The 26,967-nt window shown below is 41.2% G+C and overlaps 1 protein-coding gene across 1 annotated transcript in view; it reads left to right on the top strand.

The window, feature by feature from the left end:
- The first annotated feature begins 832 nt into the window (after positions 1-832).
- ARHGAP18 (Rho GTPase activating protein 18) overlaps positions 833-26,967 on the top strand; it is a 136,177-nt gene continuing 110,042 nt past the window's right edge. Inside the window, exon 1 of the mRNA XM_017879367.1 lies at positions 833-1,046. Coding sequence (XP_017734856.1) covers positions 934-1,046 — 113 coding nt within the window. The 5' untranslated portion in view covers positions 833-933. The remainder of the gene's footprint in view (positions 1,047-26,967) is intronic.

Here is a 26,967-nt window from a genome sequence, read left to right as displayed (position 1 = left end):
GAATTCTGGCACTAGCAACTGTGTTATCTTAGTGAAGTTACTTAACTCGTCCCTCAGCCTTACTATCCTTGTGTTATGTATAACACAGATGATAGTGATACCTATCTTGTAGGGTGTGTGTGTGTGAGAGAGAGAGAATTGAATGGAATGAGATAATACATGTGAAACACCCGTCCATGAGAGCTTGGCATATAGTAGGTGCTCAACAAATGGCAGGGACTTCTTTTGTTCTCAGCAATAACACTTAACAGAGTATTGGTAGGTCTATCCCTTTTTGGTACTGAAAAATATTTTGATAAGATGTGTATTTGAGATTGGCTTTATGTGAAAGAAGACGACATTCCAGGACACACAATAATTTTTATGAGGGCATTTTCAACTGGGCACAAGGATCAAGCCTTTCTCGTCGTCTGGATTGCACAGTTTTGCCGCAGGTTCGTCGTTTTTTACTGTGGCTAATTTTAACGCTGAACATGAAGGGATTAAGAAATGCCTTTAACTCATGTTACATTAAGTAGCAGAAATTATCAGATAGAGGAATTGGGGAGGGGGAAAAAAAGGCTCGGTAGTAACTCATGGCTTCCTAAGCAAGACGGCATGTAGTTACAGTTTTGAGTTGAATATACGTTCTGGCAGTTTAATCTCATCAGACTAACTTGGGGGTAGGTGCAACCCGTCGCTTCCACCCTTCGCCTCCTTTAACCAAAGCCGCCCGGAGTGCAATTGCCCAGAGTTTAAACAATGCTGTGAGTTGCAGCTTCTAATTGGAGAGGCAGGAAGCCCTTCCCTGGACAGACCCCGCCCCTCCCCGTGCGAATCACCAGCCTGCGGGGAGGAGCTGGCCAATGCTAATGAGCGAGTTGCCAGGCGAGACAGGAACTTCTTTCCCCTTCTCTGTGTCAGGATCGCAGAAATTATGCCCCTTCTCTCACCATGAACTGGCTCTCCAGTTCCCAGGGAGTGGTGCTAACAGCCTACCACCCCAGCGGCAAGGACCAGGCCGTGGGGGACAGCCATGCAAAGGGAGGGGAGGAAGCCACCTCGAGGTAAGCCTTTGGAAGCTGAAAACAAAACCAAACCCTCTTACCTGCTCCAGGGAAAAAGTGACAGGGACGTTGGCGTGGGGAGAAGGGAATTCCATCTGCACGTCGAACCTAAGCTCATGCAGCAGCAGTAGCAACGTTTGGCGTGATTTTTATGTACTTTTCATCTCACCTAGTCCAAGTGTGAAATAACCCATATGATTACTGGTGAAGACGGACAAGAAGGAACTGGGGAGAGGACTGTATGGGCTGTCAGACTAGGTGTTTAGCAGGTGCATTTGCACATGCTGGAGGATCAAATAGGTGTATCTGAAACACTTCCTTTCCTATGAAATGGAATTCTTGAATGAGCTGAAGGCACTGCCACTGGAACTGTTCGCTGGGAAAGTCTGCCAAAAAGCAGGGAGGCTGTTCACTGTACTGTACAAGCTGTTGTTGTTAGAGTGTTTTTTTTCCCCCCTCTCTTTGCTGAAAGCAAATCTCTTAGGCAAAAAGCCCAAGACACTGGCCTGTGGCAATATGTTTCACATTCTTTTGTGTATGTGGATTTTTTTTTCCCCCAGGCTTTCAAAAGGAGTTTTGTCAGGAGATAGCACTCTGCTGCTGGAGTGAAATGTGGTTAATGTTAAATCACTTTTTAGGCAGAGAGGGCAAGTGTTCTATAGACCACTGAGGCACAAAGGGTACCTTTCTCCCTGTCTGTGTACTTTGTTCTTGTTCTGTTTTCTAAGAGCTTTTTTTTTTCTTTCTCTCCTTAATGACCTTCTCACTAGCTGAACATTTTTACCTCTTTCAAGATATAAATCATAAATATTGGCCTAGAAGATTGCAAGAAGCAAATACTAACCTAATAGCCTAGAACACTAAATTAGTTATCAGTAAGCACATTTCCTCCTCAATGCTTAATGTGATAATAAAACCTTCTTTGTTCTTATGTGACTTATGCCTGTGCCTTAAGCTGAAATAATGCTGCCTTTCATTTGTTTTAAAATCCCCAAATATGAGGGAGGGAGAAAAATCAAAGGAATGGCTGTAATACTTGGTGTTAGATTCCCAGCTGACCGGAACTGTTTTTCACATAGCATCCACAGTATGTATTTCATTGAATGAATTCATTTCCAAAGATGAAAAAGATTTGCTGCTTGTGCCTTAGCTGTGTTACCATTTCATTTTCCATCATTTTAAATGACTTAATGTTAAATCATTAAATCAAGAGATCTTGAAGTGTTTTCATCCATTTTTCTGTAATGTATTAGTAATTGTTAAGCATTAAGCAGCCTGCAACACCAACCCCATATCCAACCATAACTTGGATTCCACATGTCAGTCAAAATTGCCAAAATTATACAAGCACAGGACATTCTCCAATGACTTTAGGCTGGGATGGCCTAAGGATATGAGCAGAATCTTGGATCTTGATTGTGAGAATGGAAAAGACCTTAAGGACTGTGAGTCCAAACCTCTCATTTTCACCTAGGACTCAAACCCCAGGGATTAGTTAAGTTTTTGGAAGGTCTGAAGTTCTAGGCCTTTGTCTGGGGCTGCATCTCCAGTTCTGGATACTCATTATTCTGTGTTTGCAGTGTGGGTGGCCCATACTTGAGTGGGTTGAGAGAACAAGAGAGGATCAGACCATTCTCTGCCTAGGCTGAAGCAGAACCAAGAGGCACTAAGGTGGCAGGGTGGGCAGCTGCCCACACAGCAGGTGCCCTGTGTAGGGCCACAGCTCCAGGTGGGCTTCTTTGCTGGCTGCCATGTAGCCTGCCCATACCAGACCCAGCTTCCCACCACTGAATTAGTTCTAGGGATCGTTACTGATACTGACCGGAGAAGATGGGAGCCTGGTTTCAGGGCAGGGAGGAAGGAGGGAGGAGGGCTAGTCTTCACTGGCTTTTACCCTTAAGGAAGGGGTAACGAATCAGATAAACTTGTTGTTGTTTTGAGAGACTGCCCTGTTTATCCTGGAAGAATTGAGATACTGTAATTGATATGGGGGAGGGGATGGATAGAAGGAAGGAGGATTTGAAGGTGGGATGGGGTCAGTGGTGACTACCTAAAAATGGTGATGGTGGTTTGGGGTAGGGGTGAACTGGACTTTGGCTTTGGCTGGGTTGGTCAGGTGATGTTTTAAGCACTGGGAAGCTGCTCCAAGGTGCAAGGTTGATGGTCGATGCCTATTTAAAGAAGTTCTCCAAAAAGTAAAAACAAAACAAAACTCTTAAAAAGAGGCTACATTAGGCTGGGTGTGATGGCTCACACTTGCCGTCTCAGCACGTTGGGAAGCTGAGGTGGGTGGATTGCTTGAGCTCAGGAGTTAGAGACCAACCTGGGCAAAAAAAAGACCCCCCCCCCCAATTCTCTACCAAAAATTAAACACACACACACACACACACACACACACACACACACACAAACTAGGCATGGTAGCACATGCCTGTGGTCCCAGCTGCTCAGGAGGCTGAGGTGGGAGGATCACTTGAGGCTGTGGGGGCAGAGACTGCAGTGAGCCGAGATCACGCCACTGCACTCCAGCCTGGGTGAGGGAGCGAGACCCTGTCTCAAAGAAAAATAATAATAAATAAAATAAAAATAAAAGCTAAATTAAATTCTGCATTTCCTCCTACCCATTTAAAAGTTATAGGAGAGAGCATGGAAGTATAACTTTTCTTATCACAATATTTTGTCTGTAAATAATATGTCCTTTGAAATATTTAATCCAATATTTAGTTTCATGAGATGAATTCATGCCTTTATAATGCCGTTTATACGTATGTATATGACTTAGCATATGACTTAGCGTATTTATTGAAAAGTGTTTCTTTTTTTTTTTTTGAGATAGGGTTTTGCTCTTGTTGCCCAGGCTGGAGCACAATGGCGCGATCTTGGCTCACCGCAACCTCTGCCTCCCAGGTTCAAGCTATTCTCCTGCCTCAGCCTCCAGAGTAGCTGGGACTACAGGCATGCACCTGTAGCTACCTAACTCCTTAGCTACCTAAATGGACTGATGAGTGAGATATTTTTATGCCTTCTCTGAATAAATGTATGGCATTCATCATGTAAGGTCTTGTTGACCCAACTTGCCGTTGGTATTGGGTAGGCAGAACCAAGAGGCACTACACAGGGGTGACATAAACCCAGAAACCCTGGACTCTGGGGCCAAACTGTCTGGGGTCACATCCCAACTCTCTCATTCATTAGCAGTGTGACCTTGGAGGAGTTATCTCTCTACCTGTAAATTGAACTTCATAATATTACTCACCTCATTAAGATAGCTGAGTGGGATGAACTCTGTCAAGCCCATAGAAGAGTGTCTGGTTTGTAGCTAGCTGCTTTTTCTTTAATACTAGGTAAAGAAAAGGAAAGAAAGTATTGAGTGCTAATTTTGTATTTTTTTTTTAAGTAGAGTCGGGGTTTCTCCATGTTGGTCAGGCTGATCTCGAACTCTCGACTTCAGGTGATCTGCCTGCCTTGGCCTCCCAAAGTGCTAGGATTTCAGGCATGAGCCACTCTGCCCAGCCTGAAAGTGTTTGAGTTTTAGCCTAGCCATACCAAGTCTTTTTTTTTTTTTTTTGAGACAGAGTCTCACTGTGTCACCCAGGGTGGAATGCAGTGGCGTGATCTGGGCTCACTGCAACCTCTGTCTCCCAGGTTCAAGTGATTCTCCTGCTTCAGCCTCCCAAGCAGCTGGGATTACAGGCAAGTGCCACCACCCCTGGCTAATTTTTGTATTTTTAGTAGAGACGGTGTTTCACCATGTTGACCAGGCTGGTCTCGAACTCCTGACCTCAGATGATCTGCCCACCTTGTCCTCCCAAAGTGCTGAGACTACAGGCATGAGCCACTGCACCCGGCTCCAAGTCCTTTTTTATTACCATTTGGTCTTTTGAAAAGCTGGGATAGTAGGGAATTAATATTTTTGGAAGTAATTTGTTAGCTAAAATTTTCTCCATTCCATTATCCCTCTTTATCAGAAAACATTCATTGAATGTCAGATTAAGGAATTCCTCCCACTCCTGGTTACAGCCTCTCCCTTTATAGAGTTCTGTTTTTCTTTTGTATGTTTCCTCATCAAAACATGAGGATTTGAAGAAATATGTTAACATTAGTTGTTATGGCTGACTTGTACACAGTTGAATGTTTCCAAAGGAAACCACTTTTTTATGAGTAGCTATATTTATAAGACTTTGTTTACTTGTTTTTCAAGCAGGCTTCTTAATATTTACTTTAGAAAAGATTTTTTTCAAAGAATATTGCATTTTGTCTATTCTTACTGTTCTCCTTTGATTTTCCCGTTTTAAGAGAAATGGTTGTTTACTTTGTATATTTTTTGCTAATATTTTAATATGAACATCAACCTTTTTTATTGGGCCTTTTAACTCCTTAGCTACCTAAATGGACTGATGAGTGAGATATTTTTATGCCTTCTCTGAATAAATGTATGGCATTCACCACGTAAGGTCTTGTTGACCTAACTTGCCATTGGTATTGGGTAGGCAGAACCAAGAGGCACTACACAGGGGTGACATAAACCCAGAAACCCTGGACTCTGGGGCCAACCTGTCTGGGGTCACATTCCAACTCTCTCATTCATTAGCAGTGTGACCTTGGAGGAGTTATCTCTCTACCTGTAAATTGAACTTCATAATATTACTCACCTCATTAAGACAGCTGAGTGGGATGAATTCTGTCAAGCCCATAGAAGAGTGTCTGGTTTGTAGCTAGCTGCTTTTTCTTTAATACTAGGTAAAGAAAAGGAAAGAAAGGATTGAGTTTTGCAGGATTTGGAATATTCTCCCTTGTTTCAGAAGCATTTTTTCTGAATATCATTTTGTTATGTGTTAAGAAACCTGGGCATGATCCATATGCTTAAAAAATGACGTATTTGAGAATGAACCATAATGTAGAAGTTTAGGCCTTTGAAGTTTGAAAGACCTTGGAAATATTATCTTGATCCATAGTACCATTTATGATTTGAACTGGTAATAATTGCCTATACTAGGCCTTTCTTGGGGGTATTGATGGGCATTGAGGTCTGCAAATATTGACTCTATGGCAAGATAGAATGTGGGTGGATCCTCTTTTGGCAGCTGGACTCACTCCTGTCTCCGTGCTTTCTTCCTCTTCTTAAAACTACTACTGCCCAGCATACCAAATGTTAAGAGGGCTATCATCTTGATAAGCTTATCTCAGTTCTTGACTTGTTCATGTCTCACCCATTCCTTGGTTCTGCAAGCATAATCATTCAGTCATTCCACATGTAAGAGCTGTCTCTTACTGTGTATCAGGCAGTTGTTTAAATACTGGGGTTGTAATGGGGGAAAATAAACCAGACAAACACCTGGGTGCAGGGAGGGTAGCCTGGAGGGATAAAAGACCTGAGCAGGTGACAGGTGAGCCCCAAATATGTGGGGGCAAAAATCAGAAGAAGAAGAGCTTTTAAGGCAGGTAGTGGGTAGGGAGTGTAGAAGCCTTAAGCCTAGATAGAGTAAGTCTAAAACCAAGTACCCAGAGAGCAAAGAGCCCTGCATGGCTGCAGGGGTCAGGGTAAGGAAGAGGGAGGAAGAAGAAAGCAAGGTGTGAGTTGATAACCTTATAGAACATTTGAGGACTTGGGTTTTTGCTGAAAGAAAGATGGGAAGCTGTTGAGGGAGTGGGTTTTGAGCAGTGGAGGAAGAGAGCACATTTAAAAGGTCCCTGTGGCTGTTATATTGATTATAGAGTGTAGAAGCAGTGGTACTGCTCAAGAGGTTAAGGTGGTGGTGGTTTGGGCCAGGGTTTCAGTTGTTTTAGTAATTAATGGGGTGAGCAGCGGAGTCTTTTGACATTAGAGCCTGTAGGAGATGGACAAATGAGAATACCTGAAGATTGTTGCAAGGTTTTTGCCCTAAGAAACTTGTAATGTTAAAGTGATCATTAATTTAGATAGGGAAGACTTGCAGAGGGGTATAAGGGGGCTGGGGTAAATTGAGCAAGACATGAAGCTCAGTTTTTTTTTTTTTTTTTCCCAATACTGAGTCTCGCTGTGTTACCCAGGTTGGAGTGCAATGGGTGATCTTGGCACATTGCAGCCTCCACCTTCCAGGTTCAAGCGATTTTCGTGCCTCAGGCTCCCCAGTAGCTGGGATTACAGGTGCCTGCTGCCATGCCTGGCTAATTTTTGTATTTTTAGTGAAGACGGGGTTTCACCATGTTGGCCAGGCTGGTCTTGAACTCCTGACCTCAAGTGATCTGCCTGCGTTGTCCTCCCAAAGTGCTAGGATTATAGGTGTGAGCCATCATGCCTGGCCTGAAGCTCAGTTTTGAGAAACATCTTTTTGAGATAAACATTAAAAGAGGAACATGGCTGGCTGTCTTGATTAGTTCAGTGTTTTTACATGAATCTTCACAGGATTTTAAAAACCTATGTAGTATACCATTAAAAAAGTTTCCGCATTCTGAATTTGTATATTACCTGATGGTGTGTGTGTGTATATATATATATATTTTGTTGTTGTTGTTGGAGAAAAGGAATGGTAATGAGTTTTTATAATGCAATTATGTAGTATGTAAATTTTATTTTTTCTAACCTTAGCTTCTAAAGCGTATTTCCTCATTCTAATTTCATAGAATTTAGTGACTAAATGGATTTAAACCTGTCCATGGGGATAATTGTTTTCCGGATCAATCTCTTCTTCAATTTCGTGACATAAGGGGCCTTTGTAAAGACATTTTCTTCACTGTAGTTTAAAAGCCCTAACCATAGTTTCTTCTTGAATTGTTAGAGGTTGCACCCAGTGTCCAACTGGGGAGGTCTTATGTTCATTCACAGACATGTGATATTTGCCTTTTGATTCCTCTCATTGACAAGACCTGTGGTTTTTGTGGGCCTATTAAAGTTATTATATCTTCATAGGACTTTTAGTTAAGTTTATGCCTTTCAAATATAAGGATTTAGAAATTATCAGAACCATCCCCACCCACCCCCTGCTAGAGAAACTTGCTGAACATTTGCCTTGTTGTCCACGGCACATTTATTACTTGTGCATTGTACAATTGCACTGTGCTCCCTTGTCTCTTCTAAGGGGGCTTGCTCTCATATTTTATGAATTTCCTATTAGTATTTATCATACTTCTACAAGTGTTGAAGCAATAAAGACTCATAACAATTGATGCATTTAATGATGCACATGATTGCCACTGGACTGCATGGGTGTTAGGCTTAAATCACTTTTGATAATTGGACCTGTTGCCAGAACAAATTATCTGTTTCACTCTTCTTTTTTAATTCCCCGCTGGCTGTAAACATCTGTCTCATATTAGAAAGAGAACTCAGCACCCTCGAGGCGAAGACTGCCCCTGGCCACAGGGTCAGTTCCCTCTCTACTCCTTGCTCATGAATCTGTAAGGTCCATGCCCTGTGGCTGTCTTCTTTTTCCTGCCTCCTCTTCTTCCTCCTTCCTCTTCTTCTTCTTTTGTTTGTTTTGGAGATGGAATCTCGCTCTGTTGCCAGGCTGGAGTGCATGGCGCAATCTCGGCTCACTGCAACCTCTGTCTCCTGGGTTGAAGCGATTCTCCTGCCTCAGCTTCCCAAGTAGCTGGGATTACAGGCATGCACCACCACACCTAATTTTTGTGTTTTTATTAGAGACAAGGTTTTGCCATGGTGGCCAGGCTGATCTCGAACTCCTGACCTCAGATGATCCGCCCGCCTAGGCCTCCCAAAGTGCTGGGATTACAGCTCTGAGCCACTGTGCTCAGCCCTGCTGCCTCTTCTTGATTCTGCTCTGTCCAAAAGCCCAGAGAAGGCTGTCTCGTCGTCGTAGTGGTGTCACTGTGACGAGGCCCGTAGGCGGTGGGTCTCAGTGGGAGTCGTTAACAGCATGGATCACCCCGTAGGTTTGGGGTTGCTAGACCAGGTATGACAACAGTCCTCTCCTGAACCCTGCTCTAGGTGCCCTCTGTCCTGTGCCCACCCTTTCATTTCATACGACTACTTTGAGAAAGATGGTTTGTTCTAAATGTTTTATTTAGTTGGTATTTAATGGGCTTTTTATTTTCTTTTGATTAAAAAGGGATACAGAATAAGACATCTCATTATTTGAGGAGAGTGGGGATGAGTCAGGGTATTGGGCATGGATTAGGGCAGGAGGAGCAGAAGGGATGTCTAGATCTTTCTGAAGGCACATTCTTTTGACTTCCATGTTTGTTGCTGTGAGCTGGCCAAGTTTATCCTTTTTTTGCAAGAAATAAACAGAAACCATGGAGACCTGTGTGACCAGTTACTACCTGTGGTTTTTTTCCCCATACTCAAGTCCACTAAGTATCTAAATTTCTGTGTTGAAAAAGAGTATGGCACCTCATCTCCTTTTCGTATGCATTTGGTAGAAGCTTTTTGGCTGTAAAGAACACTGAGGTTTCCTTATGGGAAATGAGGTTTATTACAGGGATCTGGGTCATAGGAAAAGGAGGCATCTCTTCTTCCCTCAGCAACTGGTCATGTGTGGACACTCATGGCGTTTCTGCTGTCTTGGAGACTCTTGATTCTTTTCTAACCACTGGTTTTCTAATCTCATCATTTCAGCTTGAGATTTTGGCTCCTGACGGATGCCCAGCCTGGTTACCTCCGGAGTCATCTTACATTTCATAGCTAACTGACCCATCTCTTTATTTCCTAATTTGGCTTTTTTTTTCTTTTTTTTTTTTAAGACGGAGTCTCGCTCTGTCGTCCAGGCTGAAGTGCAGTGGCACGATCTCGGTTCACTGCAACCTCCGCCTCCCGGGTTCAAGTGATTCTCCTGCCTCAGCCTCCTGAGTAGCTGAGATTACAGGCACCCGCCACTACGCCTGGCAAATTTTTGTATCTTTAATAGAGATGGGGTTTCACCATGTTAGGCTGGTCTCGAACTCCTGACCTCTCGATCTGCCTGCCTCGGCCTCCCAAAGTGCAGGGATTACAGGCATGAGCCACCGTGCCCAGCCTTAATTTCATTTTTTTTTTTTTTTTTTTATTTGAGACGGAGTCTCGCTCTGTGGCCCGGGCTGGAGTCAGTGGCCGATCTCACTCACTGCAAGCTCCGCCTCCTGGGTCACGCCATTCTCCCTGCTCAGCTTCCCGAGAAGCTGGGATACAGGGCCCACCTCGCGGCTAGTTTTTGTAGTTTTAGTAGAGACGGGTTTCACCGGGAGGCCAGATGGTGCTCCATCTACTGACCTCGTGATCCGCTCCGCCTCGGTCTCATCCAAATGCTGGGATACAGGCTTGACCACCGGCCCGCCAATTCACCATTTGAAAGAGGACATCAGGTTTGTCCAGTTAATCTTTGTTGAACAGGCCATAGTACATCCCCAGGCCAGCTTAGATTTTGGCTTGGTCCGGATCCTTTTTAGAAATAGCAGAGGCTTGGATAGGAAATTCCCTGGAACAAAGGATGCGGCATCTTTGGCAAGATATTAGGACATAACACATTTATCGTTTCCTCGATTTATGAAATCATATCGAGTAATATGATCCTGGCCCCTCACAAGGGAACATAAAGATCAAAGGTACGTTTGAGAATAAAAATTATACAAATGAACATTATTACTAAACCTTTTCCATACATAAGCCTACATTTCCCATACATTAACTTCATTTCACTTACCAGAGTACATACTAAATTTTGAGTAATTTGAATTTACTTTCGTTGTATACCAGATTAATTCATCGAGGTGGAAAGTTTGCCGTTTTTTTTTTTTTTTTTTTTTTTTTTTTTTAAGGGAGGAGTGTTCCTTTATACCTAAGCCTCGGCAAAGTGCTTAGTCCACTTTAGGCAGTTACTAAAAGATTGAATGAATGAACGAGTGAGCGGGAGGAGGCCTAGTGATTGCATACACAGATTTTGGAGCTAGATTGCCTGGGTTGAAGTCCTACTTTCTTTCATGTAGTAGCTTGTGACTCTGGGTTAGTTATTTAATGTTTCAGGGCCTCAAGTTTTTTGTTTCCTTCTGCACACTGGGAATAATAATACCTAACTCAAGAGTTATTTTAAGGATTGACTGAGTCATCCTATGTAACATACTTACATGAGTGCTTGACGTAAAGTACATGTTTTCGATGATGATAAAGGGCAGACTGTTAGCTGTTGGTGAATTAATTTGGAAATAGTATAGGGAAGCATCGTTGTGATTAATTTGTAAGTCATTTGGGAAATGAATGTTTGCTTCTAATGCATATGCAGTATAATGCCTTTATTTTAAAACTAATAGTGGGATAAGTTATATAAATAGCTCATATTATTTTAATACTACATTTAATATCCAAAAAGGACCTTAAGTGTTTAAAGGTATTGAACTCTTGTTAGGCCCGGGTGACTGTTTTGAATAGCTTTAATGCTTCAGTTTGGGTAGCTATAAAGTTGCAGAGCGTTTGTTACTCTTAATAAGATGGAAAATCGTCTAGTGTAGAGCAAGGAAAAGTTATTTGCACATGTTCCTCAAAGAGCAAATTGACTTTAGGTTATATGAATACTTGCAGGTAAAAGTACCAATGTATCGTTATAGCTAAAGTGTTTGAGAAAAGAATAATTGTTATACTTTTGTGCCCTTAAAATTTATTTAGTTTATATAAAACAGCTGTTTTTGATTAGGCTGTTCTCATAACCAAGAAGTGATGTTTCATGGGGCAGAGTTCAGCTGAATGTGTATCTGTGGCACAGATCTGGGGGATGTGTTCCCTTCACCTAGTTCTTCTTGAGCTCTGTGCCCCATCTCCTTCCCATTTAATGCCAAAATTTGAAAACTGTACTGTTTGTCTCCTCATCTATAGAATACATAATAAACTTGCTTACATGCTCCGGGCTGTAGGCTAGGAAACTATGTCCTCCTAGTAAGTTCTCCAGTTTCTCCCTACACCTACATTTCAAGTTCTTATGAGCACTGTAGTTCCTGCTTACAAAAAGCTCATAAGAGCAGGCTGCTTTGCTTCCACTTCTAAGAGACTGGGGACTTTTTTGGTGGGTGTGGACATAATTAGCGAAAGGATGAACTGGAGGGGAGGATAGAGCTGTATGCAATTAGAAATTTAGAAGCCATTTTCATAGGGGAAAATAGCAAAATGATATTTAAATTCCATGGAGATGTTCATTCTATGATTCTACCATATTATGGATTAATTTCTTTTTACTAGCCAGAAAACTTAAAACAGCATTTATTTGTAGCACCATTACTGTAGGAAAAGTTCCCAACTACAGGTTTAGAAATAAACTTTTCCAACCCAAATAAAACTTCAACTAAGTTGGGGGTTTCTGTTCAATGTTTCTTTGTTGCCTCTCCAGACTTTTGTGATCTGAGAAGTAAAAGTTCTGATTTTTTTCCTGCTTCTAGTTTTATCTTACTTTAGTACAATGTCCTTCCCCAGGCACATGGGAGCTTTGTATACTCCAATAAATATGCCTTTCTTTGTCTCCTAAACATGTGCCTGTCTTCTGTTAGGGATTATGTACTTGTCTACATTTGTCATTGATTTGGGAATATTTAGGAAGGTGGAAAATGGCATACATTCTTGTGACTTTAGATGAATCAGATTATAGCTGTATAATGTAATTAATTTAGTAAAGTAAGAAGAAGTGCTTTGGCTGGGCGTGGTGGCTCATGCCTATAAATCCCAGCACTTTGGGAGGCCGAGGCTGGTGGATTGCAAGGTCAGGAGTTCAAGACCAGCCTGGCCAATATGGTGAAACTCCGTCTCTACTAAAAATACAGAAATTAGCCAGGCGTTAGGCCGGGTGCATGGCTCATGCCTGTAATCCCAGCACTCTGGGATGCCACGGCGGGGTGGGTCATCTGAAGTCAGTGGTTCAAGACCAGCCTGGCCAAAATGGCGAAACCCTGTCTCTACTAAAAATAAAAAAAAATTAGTCTGGCGTGGTGGTACATGCCTGTAATCCCATTTACTCGGGAGGCTGAGGCAGGAGAATTGCTTGAACCCATTAGGCGGAGGTTGCAGTGAGCTGAGATTGTGCCATTGCACTCCAGCTTGGGCGACAACAGCAAAACTTCGTCTCAAAAAAAAAAAAAAAAAAAAGCTGGACGTGGTGGTACGTGCTACTCGGGTGGCTGAGGCAGGAGAATCGCTTGAACCCAGGAAACGGAGGTTGCAGTTAGCCAAGATCGTGTTACTGCACTCCAGCTTGGGCGAAAGAGCAAGCCTCCATCTCCAAAAAAAAAAAAAAAAAAAGGGCTTTAACACCATGTTTCTATAAAATTAGAATTCTGTAGAAAAATCTTGCAATTCACACTAACAAGAATTTTGAAATTTTGGTAGTTTGGCTGTAGAGATCTGGCTCATTTCTGAATGCTAATGACTGTCAGATACCATCTATATTTGAGGAAAATAATAGGAATTATTGCTTGAACAGCATAAAATGAAAATCATACTTAGAGATTTGGGTAACTCAGGCTTTAAAGACATGTAAACATGGGATATCTTAAGTTTTAAATTATTTTTTGAAAATGAATACATGTTTTAACTAAACAAGAGTGAAGGTCTTTGCTAGGTACAAATGATAAGACTAGAAAAAAACAAATGTACAAATGCCTGCTCTGAAGGAGCTTGCAGTACAACTCAATTGGCTTCTAAAACAACTTTTTAAATATGATATTTAGGAAGTCTTGCATGGTTCTTTCTTTTGAGGAATAAAACTTTCAAAGAGTTTGTTGTTGAGTAATTGAGATGAAGTTTGAGTAAGAAAAGGTAAGTTGGCAACTGAAAGTTGAAAGCAACTCAGGCTATTTATAGGTGGGCTAGAAACATGTAACTTGATCAACGTATTCTATAATTAATGTTTTTACTAAGGTTACTAAGTGTGTGCTCGTTCATTTCTTGTTGTCCAAATAATGCAAAGTTACGGTATATAATCTGATAGAATATTTTTAGGTGAAATTAGGAGTAAATGTATATAGTGTCTTTTTTAAAGATAAATTATTGGTTGTTAATTTTTTATTTATTATTGAAAATGGGGATATATTTTAATGTTTCCAGACTGAATTTCTTTGGAATTATAGCATTTCTGAATTATTTTCTATTATAGTGTAATCACACAGGATATATTTAGGCAATTGTAAAAGTGCATTATTAATCCTTTGCCCCCTGTTATTTTCTTAGAACAAGGTTTATTTACAGAAGAATCAATAGAGAGACCTGGCAGGTAATAAATGAGTGAAGTGGATGACTAGAAATTGCAGGCCTCAGAAAAATGTAGGTTTTGGTAGAAAATGTTAGCTAGTATTTCCAAAATACTGAGTAAGAAAAAAAAAAAAAATCCCGTCTGCAGGATGGATCTGACCCAGGCACTGCCAGTGTGTGACCCCTATCCTGAAGGACAAGGTGGTGGTTTGAGTTGTCTGTTGCTATGAAACATACCATTCCAAAACTTAGGGGCTAAAAATCCCAGTTTTCTTTTCTGATTCTGGAGGATTACAATCAAATTCTTTCTTGGGCTTTATCATGCAAGATGGGCTAGGGTGCGGTCATCAGAGGCTTCTTCATATACACATTTGTTTGGCACTTGTGCTGGTTGGTTATCTCTTGCATTTCTCCTCCTGCATTTTCTGGATGACTTGGGCTCCCTGATAGTTCGGCAGTAGCCAGGTAATCAGACTTCTGACATTCTTGCGGGTTTACCCCAGAGCGAGGATTTCGAGAAGTCTAGGAGGAAGCTACCAGGCTTCTCATGACCTCAGAAGTTACTCATTGTCACTTGGCTATGTTCTATTGGCCAATTAATCATAGGCCAACTCAGATTCGAGAGGATGGAGGAATAGGATACACTTCTCAGTGAGGGAATGGCTAGCAGACAGAGAGGGGAAGGAGTTGATTGTGGCTATCTTTGGTGAAAAGCTACCCAGATGGCATTCCAGTCTCTTTGCACCTGGCCTTACCTGCCTTTCCTGATCTTCTTGCTTGCTTCTCTTAGGCAGGATCCCCTATACCCTGGAGCTTGACTTTAAAATCTGCATCTATATATAAATGCATATCCTATGTGCATTTATCTCTTAGCCTTGCTTTGTTGGTAACTTCATATTGAATAATCTTTTTGTTCATCACGAACATAAATGCCTTATGCAGGGGCCCGGTATTATTCTTTATCCTAAGGACTATATAGATTCAAGTCCCCATATATAATATAACTCAACTATATTTTTGAATTGATTGATATTTGATATTTTAGAAGGATTGGGTATTTGTTGTTTGCAGGACACTTTATTATACAGCCTTTTTCCGCCCTGCTAAAATTATGGGGCTGGGCCCCGTGGCTCATGCCTGTAATCCCAGCACTTTGGGGGGCTGAGGCGGGCAGATCACGAGGTCGGGAGATCGAAACCATCCTGGCTAACAGGGTGAAAGCCCATCTCTGCTAAAAAAAAAAATACAAAAAATTAGCCAGGCATGGTGGCTGGCGCCTGTAGTCCCAGCTACTCGGGAGGCTGAGGCAGGAGAATGGCGTGAACCCGGGAGGCGGAGGTTGCAGTGAGCCGAGATCGCGCTACTGCACTCCAGCCTGGGTGACAGAGCGAGACTCCATCTTCAAAAAAAACAAAAAAACAAAAAATTATGCTTGATTCCCAAAAATCTTTTCCAAAAAGTATGTAAATTTAGATTTTAGGCACAAGTGCCAATTTGAATTTGGGAAGAACAGAGTACTGAGAAACGAGATACTCTTTTAAAGAACATGATAGGGTCTGTAGGAAGTTCTTGTGAAATGTCAGCTAGCTATTATTCTGTGTAGTGTAATAAATTAAACTGCTGCCTTCGTTTGTTGGCAGCCAAGTTGCCAAAGGCCCTTGTTTGTTTACATCCAGTGATATTTACTGTAAGGGACTATTGGACACAGATGCAGTATTTTAGAGTGGGTAGTATTTTTTTTTGAGACGGAGTCTCGCTCTGCCGCCCAGGCTGGAGTGCAGTGGCCGGATCTCAGCTCACTGCAAGCTCCGCCTCCCGGGTTTATGCCATTCTCCTGCCTCAGCCTCCCAAGTAGCTGGGACTACAAGCGCCCGCCGCCTCGCCCGGCTAGTTTTTTGTATTTTTTTTTTAGTAGAGACGGGGTTTCACCGGGTTAGCCAGGATGGTCACGATCTCCTGACCTCGTGATCCGCCCGTCTCGGCCTCCCAAAGTGCTGGGATTACAGGCTTGAGCCACCGCGCCCGGCCGGTAGTATTTTTTTGAGATCACATGTTACATGTGAAGAACATCTCAGAGGCTATACGAAAATTAATTGCCAGTATTTGAGTTACTTGGTTTTTCTACTCCCAGTACAGTAGTTACATTTAGTAGTCATCCAATAACTGTTATCATTGAGACTTCACATACTTAAATAGCATCAGTGTAGGATTTCCTTTCTTTCTCTCGTTTAGAAACTTTCACTTTATTGTGCTTATTACTAAACTCTATTTGCTTCTTGCCACACTTCAAAGAAAGGGAGAAGATACGTGACTAGGAAGCCCTCTGAGCTGTAGGCGGGTGGGGCAGGGTGGAGGACAATGTTTTTCCCTTAATTGAGGGAACTTTCTTTTAACAGTACTTTAAGATAAGAAAATGTTTACATTTCTTTAAAATACTTTGTATCTTCAGCTTAGGACTGCCACTGTTTTTGTGGGGACTTAATGCATAAATTTAAATTATTTGTCTGTAGAAATGATGGGATGCTTTATCAGATCACTTAATTGCTAAGATATTAGTGTAATTTAGAGAAATAAACTTTCAATAATTTTCCCATCCCCTATGTTATGGATTGAAAATTGTGTCATCTCTGTTTTGCAGGGAGAGGAAAAAGACTAATCCCTTTTTAAACTTAGCTTGAAGCCTGAAGCTTGAAGGCAAAGTCCAGGGTAGCAGCTCTTAAAATGAAAGGCCCATTCTTATAGCTATTTACACAACTTTGTTAATCCGCTTAAAGCAAAATTTCTTCCATAAATTGGGTTTAGATCCCTGTTTCCAAAATTGTGTGTTGGACACTGTTAACAGGTGTTCCATTAAAAAGAGTTTTGTGGTTCAATATTTTGGTGTAAACAAAGTTTACTGCAGTTAGCAAGCAATGAGTTTCTGGGGGAAAACAAAAGTTTACTGCAGGACTTCTTGTAGCATATAATATCCTGGTGAGTGTTTTGAATCTCTAAAAGAGAGATGTAGAGATTTTGTAGCAAGTAACATATTCCAAATTGTTTTTGACCTAGGAGCCATTATTATTATTATTATTGTTATTATTATTATTATTAGCAGAATTGTTATTACCATTGTTCCAGGGAACACAGTTTGTGAAATTCCCAAACATGGCTATCCCTTTATATGTTGAAAAATGTTAAAAATATACTTTGGAATTAGTGAGATATTTTAGGCTTTTTTGTAATAGTCGCAGTTGTTAATGTTTTGAAGCTGTCTTCTGCTTGCTACCATATACTTTACAGATATTGACATGATCTGCAGAATCTCCACCTTAGTGAATTTATTTCCATAGTAAGAATATTTCTTTTTAATACTCAAGCTTCATAGAACACAAGTCTTTCAGTAAAACAGTTTTTACTTTATATCTTCTATAGAGAAAATTTATATTTATGTCTTAAAGCCCAATAAAACATTTTAACCTAAATATGGGGGAAATAAGTGACATGTTGAAAACATACACAATGTCAGCTAAGAGGATGATATATACCATTGTCACTGCCTAAAAGCGACTCATAATCTTACTAACTGGTCTTCAGTTAATAGCATTTTAAGCATTTTGTATTCCAACATGATAGTTTCTTTATTCGACATGGGAGTTTTGTTGCGTATGTTTTAGAAACTGCTTCAGTGTCTTGGGTATATGTGTTACAAGTTTTTCCATTTAAAAGTGGCACAGTTTCAGCGTTTTCTTGCAGAACATTGATTTTCAGGTAAAGATCACTGCCACTCAGTTGGAGAGGCTGTCTTACCTCATTTAATCCTCATAGCAACCCATTCAGGCTGTTGGTATTATCCTCATTTTACTGATGATGAAACAGAAGCACAGAGAGGTAAAGTAACTTGCCCAGGGTCACACTGCTAGTGGCAGGGCTGAGATTTAGACCTAGGCAATTCGTTGTCAGGGTCTTTACCACTGTGCCATTCAGAGAAATTATTTTGTTTCTATCTTTTGTGAACCGAATGCTATTTCTTCAAGTATATACAGAGCAAGCTAAAAGTACAAGGGAATGTTTGCCTGTCTGGTAGTTTGTGTTTGTTTTTGTAATAAAAGCTCTACTCCCTTTGGTATTTAGAGAAGGTTACGCCAGTCTGGATTCTAGGCAATTCATTGGTAGTAAAATAGGTACTTTGGGAAATCACCTTAACTGCTTTCAGGTGCCAAGATGCTATTTACTACAATGAAGTAGTAAATACTTTTACAAAATTCTGCCATTTAGTAAATAATTTTGTGTCGCCTTGACGTCGACTGGCATTTCATGGTCAGCTGCTCATAAAACTGGGGCAAATTGTATCATCGCAGGAAAGAAGAATATATATTGAGCACTCTGTATATTCCAAGTACTTTAAGATGGAATTTGTTTAATCCTCATAAGGTGAGAATTATTATCCTCATCTTAAAACTCAGGTACATGACATAACTGGTCCCAGATGATGTGACCTGTATGTAGATTCAGCTTTGGTTTGAACCTCAGTCATTTTCATTGTAGAGTCAGTGCAGTTATTGTTTTTCTGCCTTCTGTGTGCATGAGTCTGAGTGGCAGTGGGGCCTCAGTTCACAGGGAGGACATCTTCTATGGCAGGCTGTGGTCTGGCTCTTCCTAGCAGCATTTGGGGAGGGCCATGGCTGTAGTGGGGGCCACAGGAACCAAGGGGGAAGTAAGAGTTCCTGTAGATAGAGCAGAAGAGAAAGCCCTAGGCTGGAACCTTCTTCTCTCCCCATTAGTAATCATTTGAAAACTGGAGACTCCATAGATGCATTAAAAGTCTTCTGGAACCAGCATGACACAGAAGATATGCTTTGAGACCACCACTGCCACCACCACCATCACTGCTGGCATTAATGGTTGTATTTTTCTTTAGAAGATGAAGCATCAGATCTTCTTAAGCCTAGAAATAGTACAGTAAGATGGCTGTGAGTCTCCCTATCTCCAGGTCTTCCCCAACAATCTAGATTGTTTCGGTACACTTGCTGTTCATGAGAACTTTCCACTCAATCCAAGGACAATTCTTTTTGGGTGTGAAACAGCTTGGCGGTCTCATAGTTACCGATGAACAGCTCTTTTTCACGTAGTAAAGTGATTTATATATTTCAGGGGGACACAAGGACATTAAAGTCTTGGCCTACCACAGACCCAAAGGTTCTAAAATAAAATGACCTATTTGGTGGTTCAAAAGTGCCTTTGATTAAATTACTGGATATTTGAGAAGGTGATGAATGAGGACTGCCTGGTGGGAGAGAATATACTTGTAATAATCTTTTAGTCATGGATCTTTTTCATAGCATGTAGAGTTTCTTAGTTTATAAATATTAGCCAAGTGATCAACTCACTACAGCTCTTTCAGGAGCTTCTCCATTTTTAGGTGAAGTGATTTGAATTTCTTAGGAAGCCAAAGGTATGGGGATTGCCTTATTCTTGGTCCTAAACCTAGACCTGTTTTATAAATAGATGATTTCCAGGCCAAGGTGTCCCTGCATGACATGTTCCCATAAATGTCCTGCTGCCACAAATTGCAAATCTTGGCAAAAAGAGAATTCTGTGTCCACTCAAACTGTTCCTGCTTTCCTAGGATGCCATCCCATGCTGCCTTTTCCCTGTAGAGTTCTGTGGGTGATGTCTGTATGCTTTCATATTTATCCCCTGAAATTCTGTGCCTTTTTAAACACCTTGACATGATATCATTTCTCTGTACCCAGGCAAGTGGTTTGTATGGAGGGATCTTCCAAAGTCAGCCAACCTAGTGCAGGGAGGACAAAGAGAGGGAAGGAAAATATGAATGTGTTACTGGGGACCCAGGCACGATGGAATATTCTTGAGAAAAGGGTTTGCTCAAGCATGCTTAACTCCCTGGACAGCCTGCCTTTGAGGAGAGGAAAGGAAGGAAGCATGCATTTTCTAAAGAGTAAAACATTTCACAAGGTACTGAAAACAAAATCGACAGAATTGCCCAGGCTGCCCAGCCTTTGACGTAGCCCGGTAGACCCAGAGGTTGTCGTTCAAAGAAAGAGGGGGTCTTTGGGTTTCAGGGCCAGGAACAGAAAAATGGTCAGGGGCCTGGAAGAGGAGAACAATTATGGAAGGAAAGGGCTGTTGCTCCTCCTCTGTCATTCTACAGAGGTGCTGGCTATGTCAGTGCTGAGGAAGCCCTGGGCCAAGCCCAGGTGGCCCCTGAGAGGAGACTGCCCAAGGCACTCCTGGCAATGGAGGTGGCTTGCAAGAACAGCCAAGGACTGGAGAAGCCAGTGTGGGCTGACCAGAAACGGGGGTATCAGATGCATGGACATAGCACTTCCTGGAGCACATGGCTGTAGGGAGGAGTAGATGTTGCCCCTAGCAAGCCTTTTGGGAACCTGAAAACAGACTGGTCAGTGGGTGGGTGAGGACTCCCACAGTTATGTGAATGTAGTATCAGCCAGAGACCTTTTGTTTGTTGCCATTGTGGGGTAGTTCACACCTCTGAGATTATGCTTCCTGGTTAGGTGGCGAGAAGCACTTGTTTAGGTGTACTTTTAAAAATTTTTAATTGATAGTGCTCGAATACAATATGTCACTTATAAAACTTTGTTCTGTGAACCCTTGGCCAGTAAGTTTTAATGCTTAGAGAGAGCCACTTTTCAAATTTCTACTGAAATCGTAATAATCTGAGCATCTTGAAGAAATGATTGAAAGTGAATTTTATTAGGAAAAAACAGCTTACTCAGCAAAATGTTAAAGTGCACGGAATTCTTTTAGATTAAGATAGATCTTTTCATGGATATGCTAAAGCATTTCTGCATGATTCAATATTTTCCCACCCCCGAGTACTAGTTTTCTTTTTCTGTTAGTGGAGTTCTCTAGGCTTCTAAGGGCTCCATGCTGATAAGAGCTGGGGCCAAAGTCTGTGTAGTCTTTATCAAGGAATAAGGCTAGGGAAAGTGTGTGTTTATGTTGGAGGTGACTGTTTTGGGGCCATTCACTTCCTTCCCCCATACACATACTACCTGCTTCTTCCCCATCTCATTTGTATTAGTGGACTAAATTAATGTTGAACAACCAGTTGAATTGTGAGGATTTTGCGCAATAATATTACATGCATTGTATTTCTCAAAGGATCAGCTTACGTTGAGCTCAATATATAAATGATTGAGATGCAAAACAGTTGTTATGGGGTGATTTTGCATCCAAGTAGCATTTAAAAAAAATTCAAAAGTAGTTTGTATTGAATAAGTAATGATAGCATTGAAATGAATTTTCAATTTCAAAGATTTTAAAACAATCTTTGAAAGCATATCAATGTTGCTTTATTCAGATATTGTGAAATATTGTGAATATATGAAATTGTGAAAGCATATAAAATTTATTTGGTCTCACATGAATCTTCTAGATTGTGACATATGTCATTAAGCTGGTGAAACTGTAGTATGAAATGTTTTTCTTTTCAGGGGCAGGAATATGAAATGCTACAAATCTACGTAATGCTGTATTATTGATATGTATCTTCTATGCTTGAATATCTTTGAAGTGAATATTTATACCATTTAATATTTTATTTGTATTACATATTGGGAAAACTAAATAAGGAAAATATTATTTGTTTGAAAATGAACCTTATCTGTAGATTGTAAAATTGTACTTGTACATAGACAATCAACTCTCTTTAGTCTCTGAATTGTTATGTTTTATTGTATTTGGAATGTGAATCATTTTGCATTTGGAGAAGTTATATGTTGTATGGAATAATAGATGAGATGAGGGTAAAAATCTACCACTTTTGTTTAAGCCATATCAGATACTAATTGTCTCTGTCTTAAGCATAGCATCTGTAGATTTCTCTCTGATGAACATATATTTAGTTCAGCAGTGGTTTTATTCATTTTTGTGAACTGTTACACTTTAGGCACTGCATGTATATGAAGATAATGTAAGTATTATGAATACATTATTGGTGCATTTTTACTTATGATTTCCATACAAATCATTACACATACACCACACACACACACACACACACGTGTGTGTGTACATGGGCAGAACATTTATGTTGATTTTATAATGAATAAAACATTTTAAATGAACTGTTTGGCCACAGCGCTTATATGTCTACTTATTAACATAAGACTCATACTTTAAATGGATGCAATTACTTAAAAATGAATCAGCCTCCTTTAGAAATTAGATGACAAGTTTACTTACATGGCCAAACCTCTTTGTAGTTTTGGAATTCAGAATGGAAATTTGAAGGCTGGACGCCAGGACTGTGGGAGGTACACAAAGAATCATTTTTCCAGGAATACTGTTTTCCAGGTTTCTGTGAAAAGCAAATGCATGCCTTTTCTGAGTGATGAAATAGAGGAACAGAAAGGTGTCAATATATATGCATTCTGCTTACACACTCACAAGGATTCCTGCAATTATGCTGAAAGGGCATTTTAATGCAAAACTGTAATGTTTAAGTGGATTCTTATTCCTGTATTATTGAGGAAAGTACTCTGGTGAAGTTTTCAAATTCACAGCAATGTATGCCCGTTTCTCCTTGGGGTAGTTAAAAAACAATATATGCCCATTTCAGCACTTTGGGAGGCTGAGGTGGGTGGATCACTTGAAGCTAGGAGTTCGAGACCAGCCTGGCCAACATGGTGAAACCCCATCTCTACGAAAAATAAAAAAATTAGCCGTTCATGAAGGTGCATGCCCACAATCCAAGCTACTCCAGAGGTTGAGGCAGGAGAGTTGCTTGAACCGAGGAGGCAGAGGTTGCAGTGAGCCGAGATCGCACTACTGTACTCTAGCTTGGGTGACGGAGTGAGAGTTAGTCTCAATAAAACAAAAACAAAACCGTGCAAGCAACCACACACACACACACACAAACAATATATGCCAGTTTCTCTTATCCTCATGTGAGAGGGAAATTGGAACTTCTCAGCTGTCAGGTTTCTCCTTGGTGTCTTTCATGCTGGAGTCTGGCAAGTTTGTTCCCAAACGCCTGACAAGGCCTCAGAGATGATCATTAGTGACAGCACACATTTATTCCTCTAGTAATTTAAGATTCGCTCCCTTGATTCTGCTTGTTTAATAAATTCCAGACAAAGAAGAGTAATAGCACATACATTTTGTATACTAAAGAGTTACTTAGAATTTGCCTCTTGTTGACTCTGTGACATTGAAATTCTCAAGGAAACAGGAAGAAAATAGAAGTTTTTATATTAGACAATAGTTAGATGCATTGCTCTTAGCATCAGTCTATTGAATCTCCAAAATATGGAATCATTGTCACTGGTAGCAGCTATATTTGGTTTTCATTACCCAGTATAGTAGCTATCAATGACAAGACATATTTTTTTTTTTTTTTTTTGACTTGGAGTTTCATTCTTGTTGCCCAGGCCGGAGGGCAATGGAGTGATCTTGGCTCACTGCAACCTCTGCCTCTTGCGTTCAAGTGATTCTCCTGCCTAAGCCTCCCAAGTAGCTGGGATGACAGGTATGTGCCACCATGCTTAGCTAATTTTGTACTTTTAGTAGAGATGGAATTTCACCATGTTGGTCAGGCTGGTCTTGAACTCCTGACCTCTGGTGATCCACCTGCCTTGGCCTCCCAAAGTGCTGGGACTACAGGCGTAAGCCACTGCGCGCAGCTGATAAGACGTGATTTTTACAAACTGCTGTGGTAACTCCTTGGAGTTTAACAGGTGCTTTGTGTACTATCCCATGTTTTCTACTAAGGATGATAAGCTCTGTCATATCTGTGTTACAGGACTGGAAGTTACAATTATTATAATGTTAAATAATTTTTAAACAATCTTGCTATAGGTGTTTACAGAAGAATGACATCTTAGATCCAACTAAGAAGATAGAGAAAGTTTCAGGTTTCATCTTGCTGGCACAGTTGGATAGGATTGCGTTTTAGGGGAAGAAGGTAAATACATTCTGGTTTTAGGGGAAGAAGGTAAATACATTCTGAAGAGAGAGAAGTTTGGAAGGGAGTTGATACTGTAAGGATGCTGACATGGCTCTTGGGGAGGAGAAGGGAAGATTGGAACGAGAGGTTGAGGCCACTTTGTGGAAGGTCTTAAAGGTCAGTCTTGACTGAAGAATTGGGATTTCTTTTCATCCATGTTTGCTTGTGATCTACCCACTCTTCAGAATACCCAGTTGCTCTAGCAGGGATCACTGGGTCTACTGAACTGGAACTGTTCTAATGGATTGACATTGCAGTGGGAAGAGGGAGCTCTCGATGACAAGATGGCATGGTTTTGTGTCTCACATCCACCCTTATTGGTTAACTGACCTTGGATGAGTTATAAAACATCTCTGTGCCTTAGTGGTGTTGTGAAGATTTAAGTGAGCTAAAGCACACAGGCCCACTGGAAATAACTAAAAAAAAAATGCTTGGTTACTATTGAGCCTCTTATGAGCTTGGTTACTATTGAGCCTCTTATGCTATCTGAGACAGTTTCCTCCTCTATTCTGTCATGAACACAGTTTTCAATGAGTATGTGGAAGAATCTAGAGATACTGTGATGAGAGAGGGAGATGGTCAGTACAGGTCAAGGTGTGGGTTAGAGGAAAGAATGGCACTTTGTATGAATTGTTGCCACTTCCTGTACTGAAGCTTGCCTTCCTAGAGCAAAGATGCTCTCCTATTTCCTTCCTTTGTTCTGGGAAGAGAATGAAGGTGTGTCCTCAGTCCAGCCCTACTTTGATAGGCTTTGAGCCTGAGTCCAGGTGTCCTGATGAGTCCTGCTTGGTGCCTGAGGAGAAGAAAAGGGTTGTGGCTTGTCAGCCCAGACAGGCAGGAAATGGTTTCTTAACACTATGTGGGTGAGGTTTCAGCTACATGCTGTGTCAGTAGATCCTTAGACTCTTGGCGTTTCCAAACATTAGTAGTTTCTGCCATTTGCAGTAATTTGGAATGTTGGAAACTGGTAACTTACAACTTCTCTGAGACCCATGAACCGAAGTTGCAAGTCCTAAAGGTGGGGTGCATAGAAGCTGGTCCCTGCATACCTGTTCAACATCTGTAGCCAATTGTCATCTCAAAGGGATGAAACTGTGCTTGCAAAGAATGGTTTTATGGCCAGGTGCAGTGGCTCACGCCTGTAATCCCAGCGCTTTGGGAGGCCGAGTTGGGTGAATAACCGGAGGTCAGGAGTTTGAGACTAGCCTGGCCAACATGGTGAAACCTCGTCTCTACTAAAAACACACACACACACAAAAAGCCAGCTGTGGTGGCCTGTGCCTGTAATCACAGCTACTCAGGAGGGTGAGGCAGGAGAAGTGCTTGAACCTAGGAGGCGGAGGTTGCAGTGGGGCCAAGATTGCACCATTGCACTCTGGCCTGGGCAACGAGAGCGAGACTCCATCTCAAAAAAACAAATAAAAAAAAAGATTTTATTAGGGAGGGTTAGGGAGGGAATTCAGTGACAGATAACAGGATGACTCCCCTGACTTCTGAAAGAAATATCAATCTGGAGAAAGACAAAAATCCATATAACTTATAACTTGTAACACTTAAACACTTCTATAGTTGCAAATCTGAGGATTCTGGAAGTTCAGCCCATATTTCTCTGGAATATCCAGGTGGATGGCTTTCTCAGTATCCTAGGGAATAGACTGAAGAAGTCGGTGAGGAGAACCCTGTGAGGAGCCAAGCAATTCTGGGTAAGACTCTGGTCTTTGCTAGCTTACCTGCGCAGGGAACCTCTATCCTCATATCTTACTGGTGGAGTGGTAGGCTGGAGGCTCCTCTGATTGGTGGGATTTGGAGGTAAGGTGAGCTTGCAGATGCTCCCTGAACATGATCTAACATGATCGCTTAGGAACTTTCAAAGTTCAAAGATCACTTGTAGAATGTGCAGGGAGTCTTGTGGGAATGGCTGGGAAGGCAAGCTCACTAAGAGATGAGCAGCCCAGCCTGTAGAGGACAGTGCAAAGGAGAAAGTGGCTGAGGAACACGGGGCAGCCATGGTAGGAGGGTTTGGAAGCGTGGGAGTTCATATTTTACATTATGTTGGTACTTACCACACAAATGAATGGCCCTGTTGGGAAAAGAAACTTCATCCAGAGAGGGAATCTGAGGAAACAGTAAGAGTTGGGTTTCGAGAAGCTGTGCTGCATCACGGGAGAGCTAGGTGTTACAGCCTTTTGCAAAATCCCAAATTTATTTAATTTTCCTTTAGCCCAGACTTTTCCTTTTCTGTTCTAATTTTCTCCGCCCGTGTACCAACCCCACCTGCCGCCCGCCCCCGACCCTGCAATGTAAAGGCTCAAGAAGCCTTTTTCTTTTACAGTGGGGTCAACTTGCTTTTGATTTTGAAAGTTGTTGCCAACATACAGGGTTGTTGCAAAAAGACTTCTTCGTTTCCTAGAGGAGGGCTTGAGTAGGGAGAAAACCATCTGGACTTCTCACTTCTGGGAACTCAAGTATTAACTAGATTCATTTTTGTGTGTAGATTTAGATGGGAAAATACAAGGAAGTGGGAGAGGAAAAAGCTACCTTGTATTTTTCAATACGGAGAAAACTATCAAGTGATCACCATGATGGCACATTTAATGGTTGGATCTAAGTCTGAATAGAATTTTTGAGAAGGCTGGGCTTTTTTGACATCTCTCTTTAATCAATATATAATAATAACAACTAACCTTTAAATAATACTGTCAATTTGCCTGTTATTATGTGCTTTATAATATCCTATATTTGAATATTGACTCATTTATATTTCACACTGTTTTTTTTTTTTTTTTTTTTTTTTTTTTTTTTTTTTTTTT

This window comes from Rhinopithecus bieti, unplaced genomic scaffold (genome assembly GCF_001698545.2).
Source record: "Rhinopithecus bieti isolate Rb0 unplaced genomic scaffold, ASM169854v2 scaffold_19, whole genome shotgun sequence".
In the NCBI taxonomy this organism is placed as follows: Eukaryota; Metazoa; Chordata; class Mammalia; order Primates; family Cercopithecidae; genus Rhinopithecus; species Rhinopithecus bieti.
Note: the sequence above shows the minus strand (reverse complement) of the source record. Positions and strands in the feature narration are given on the sequence as shown.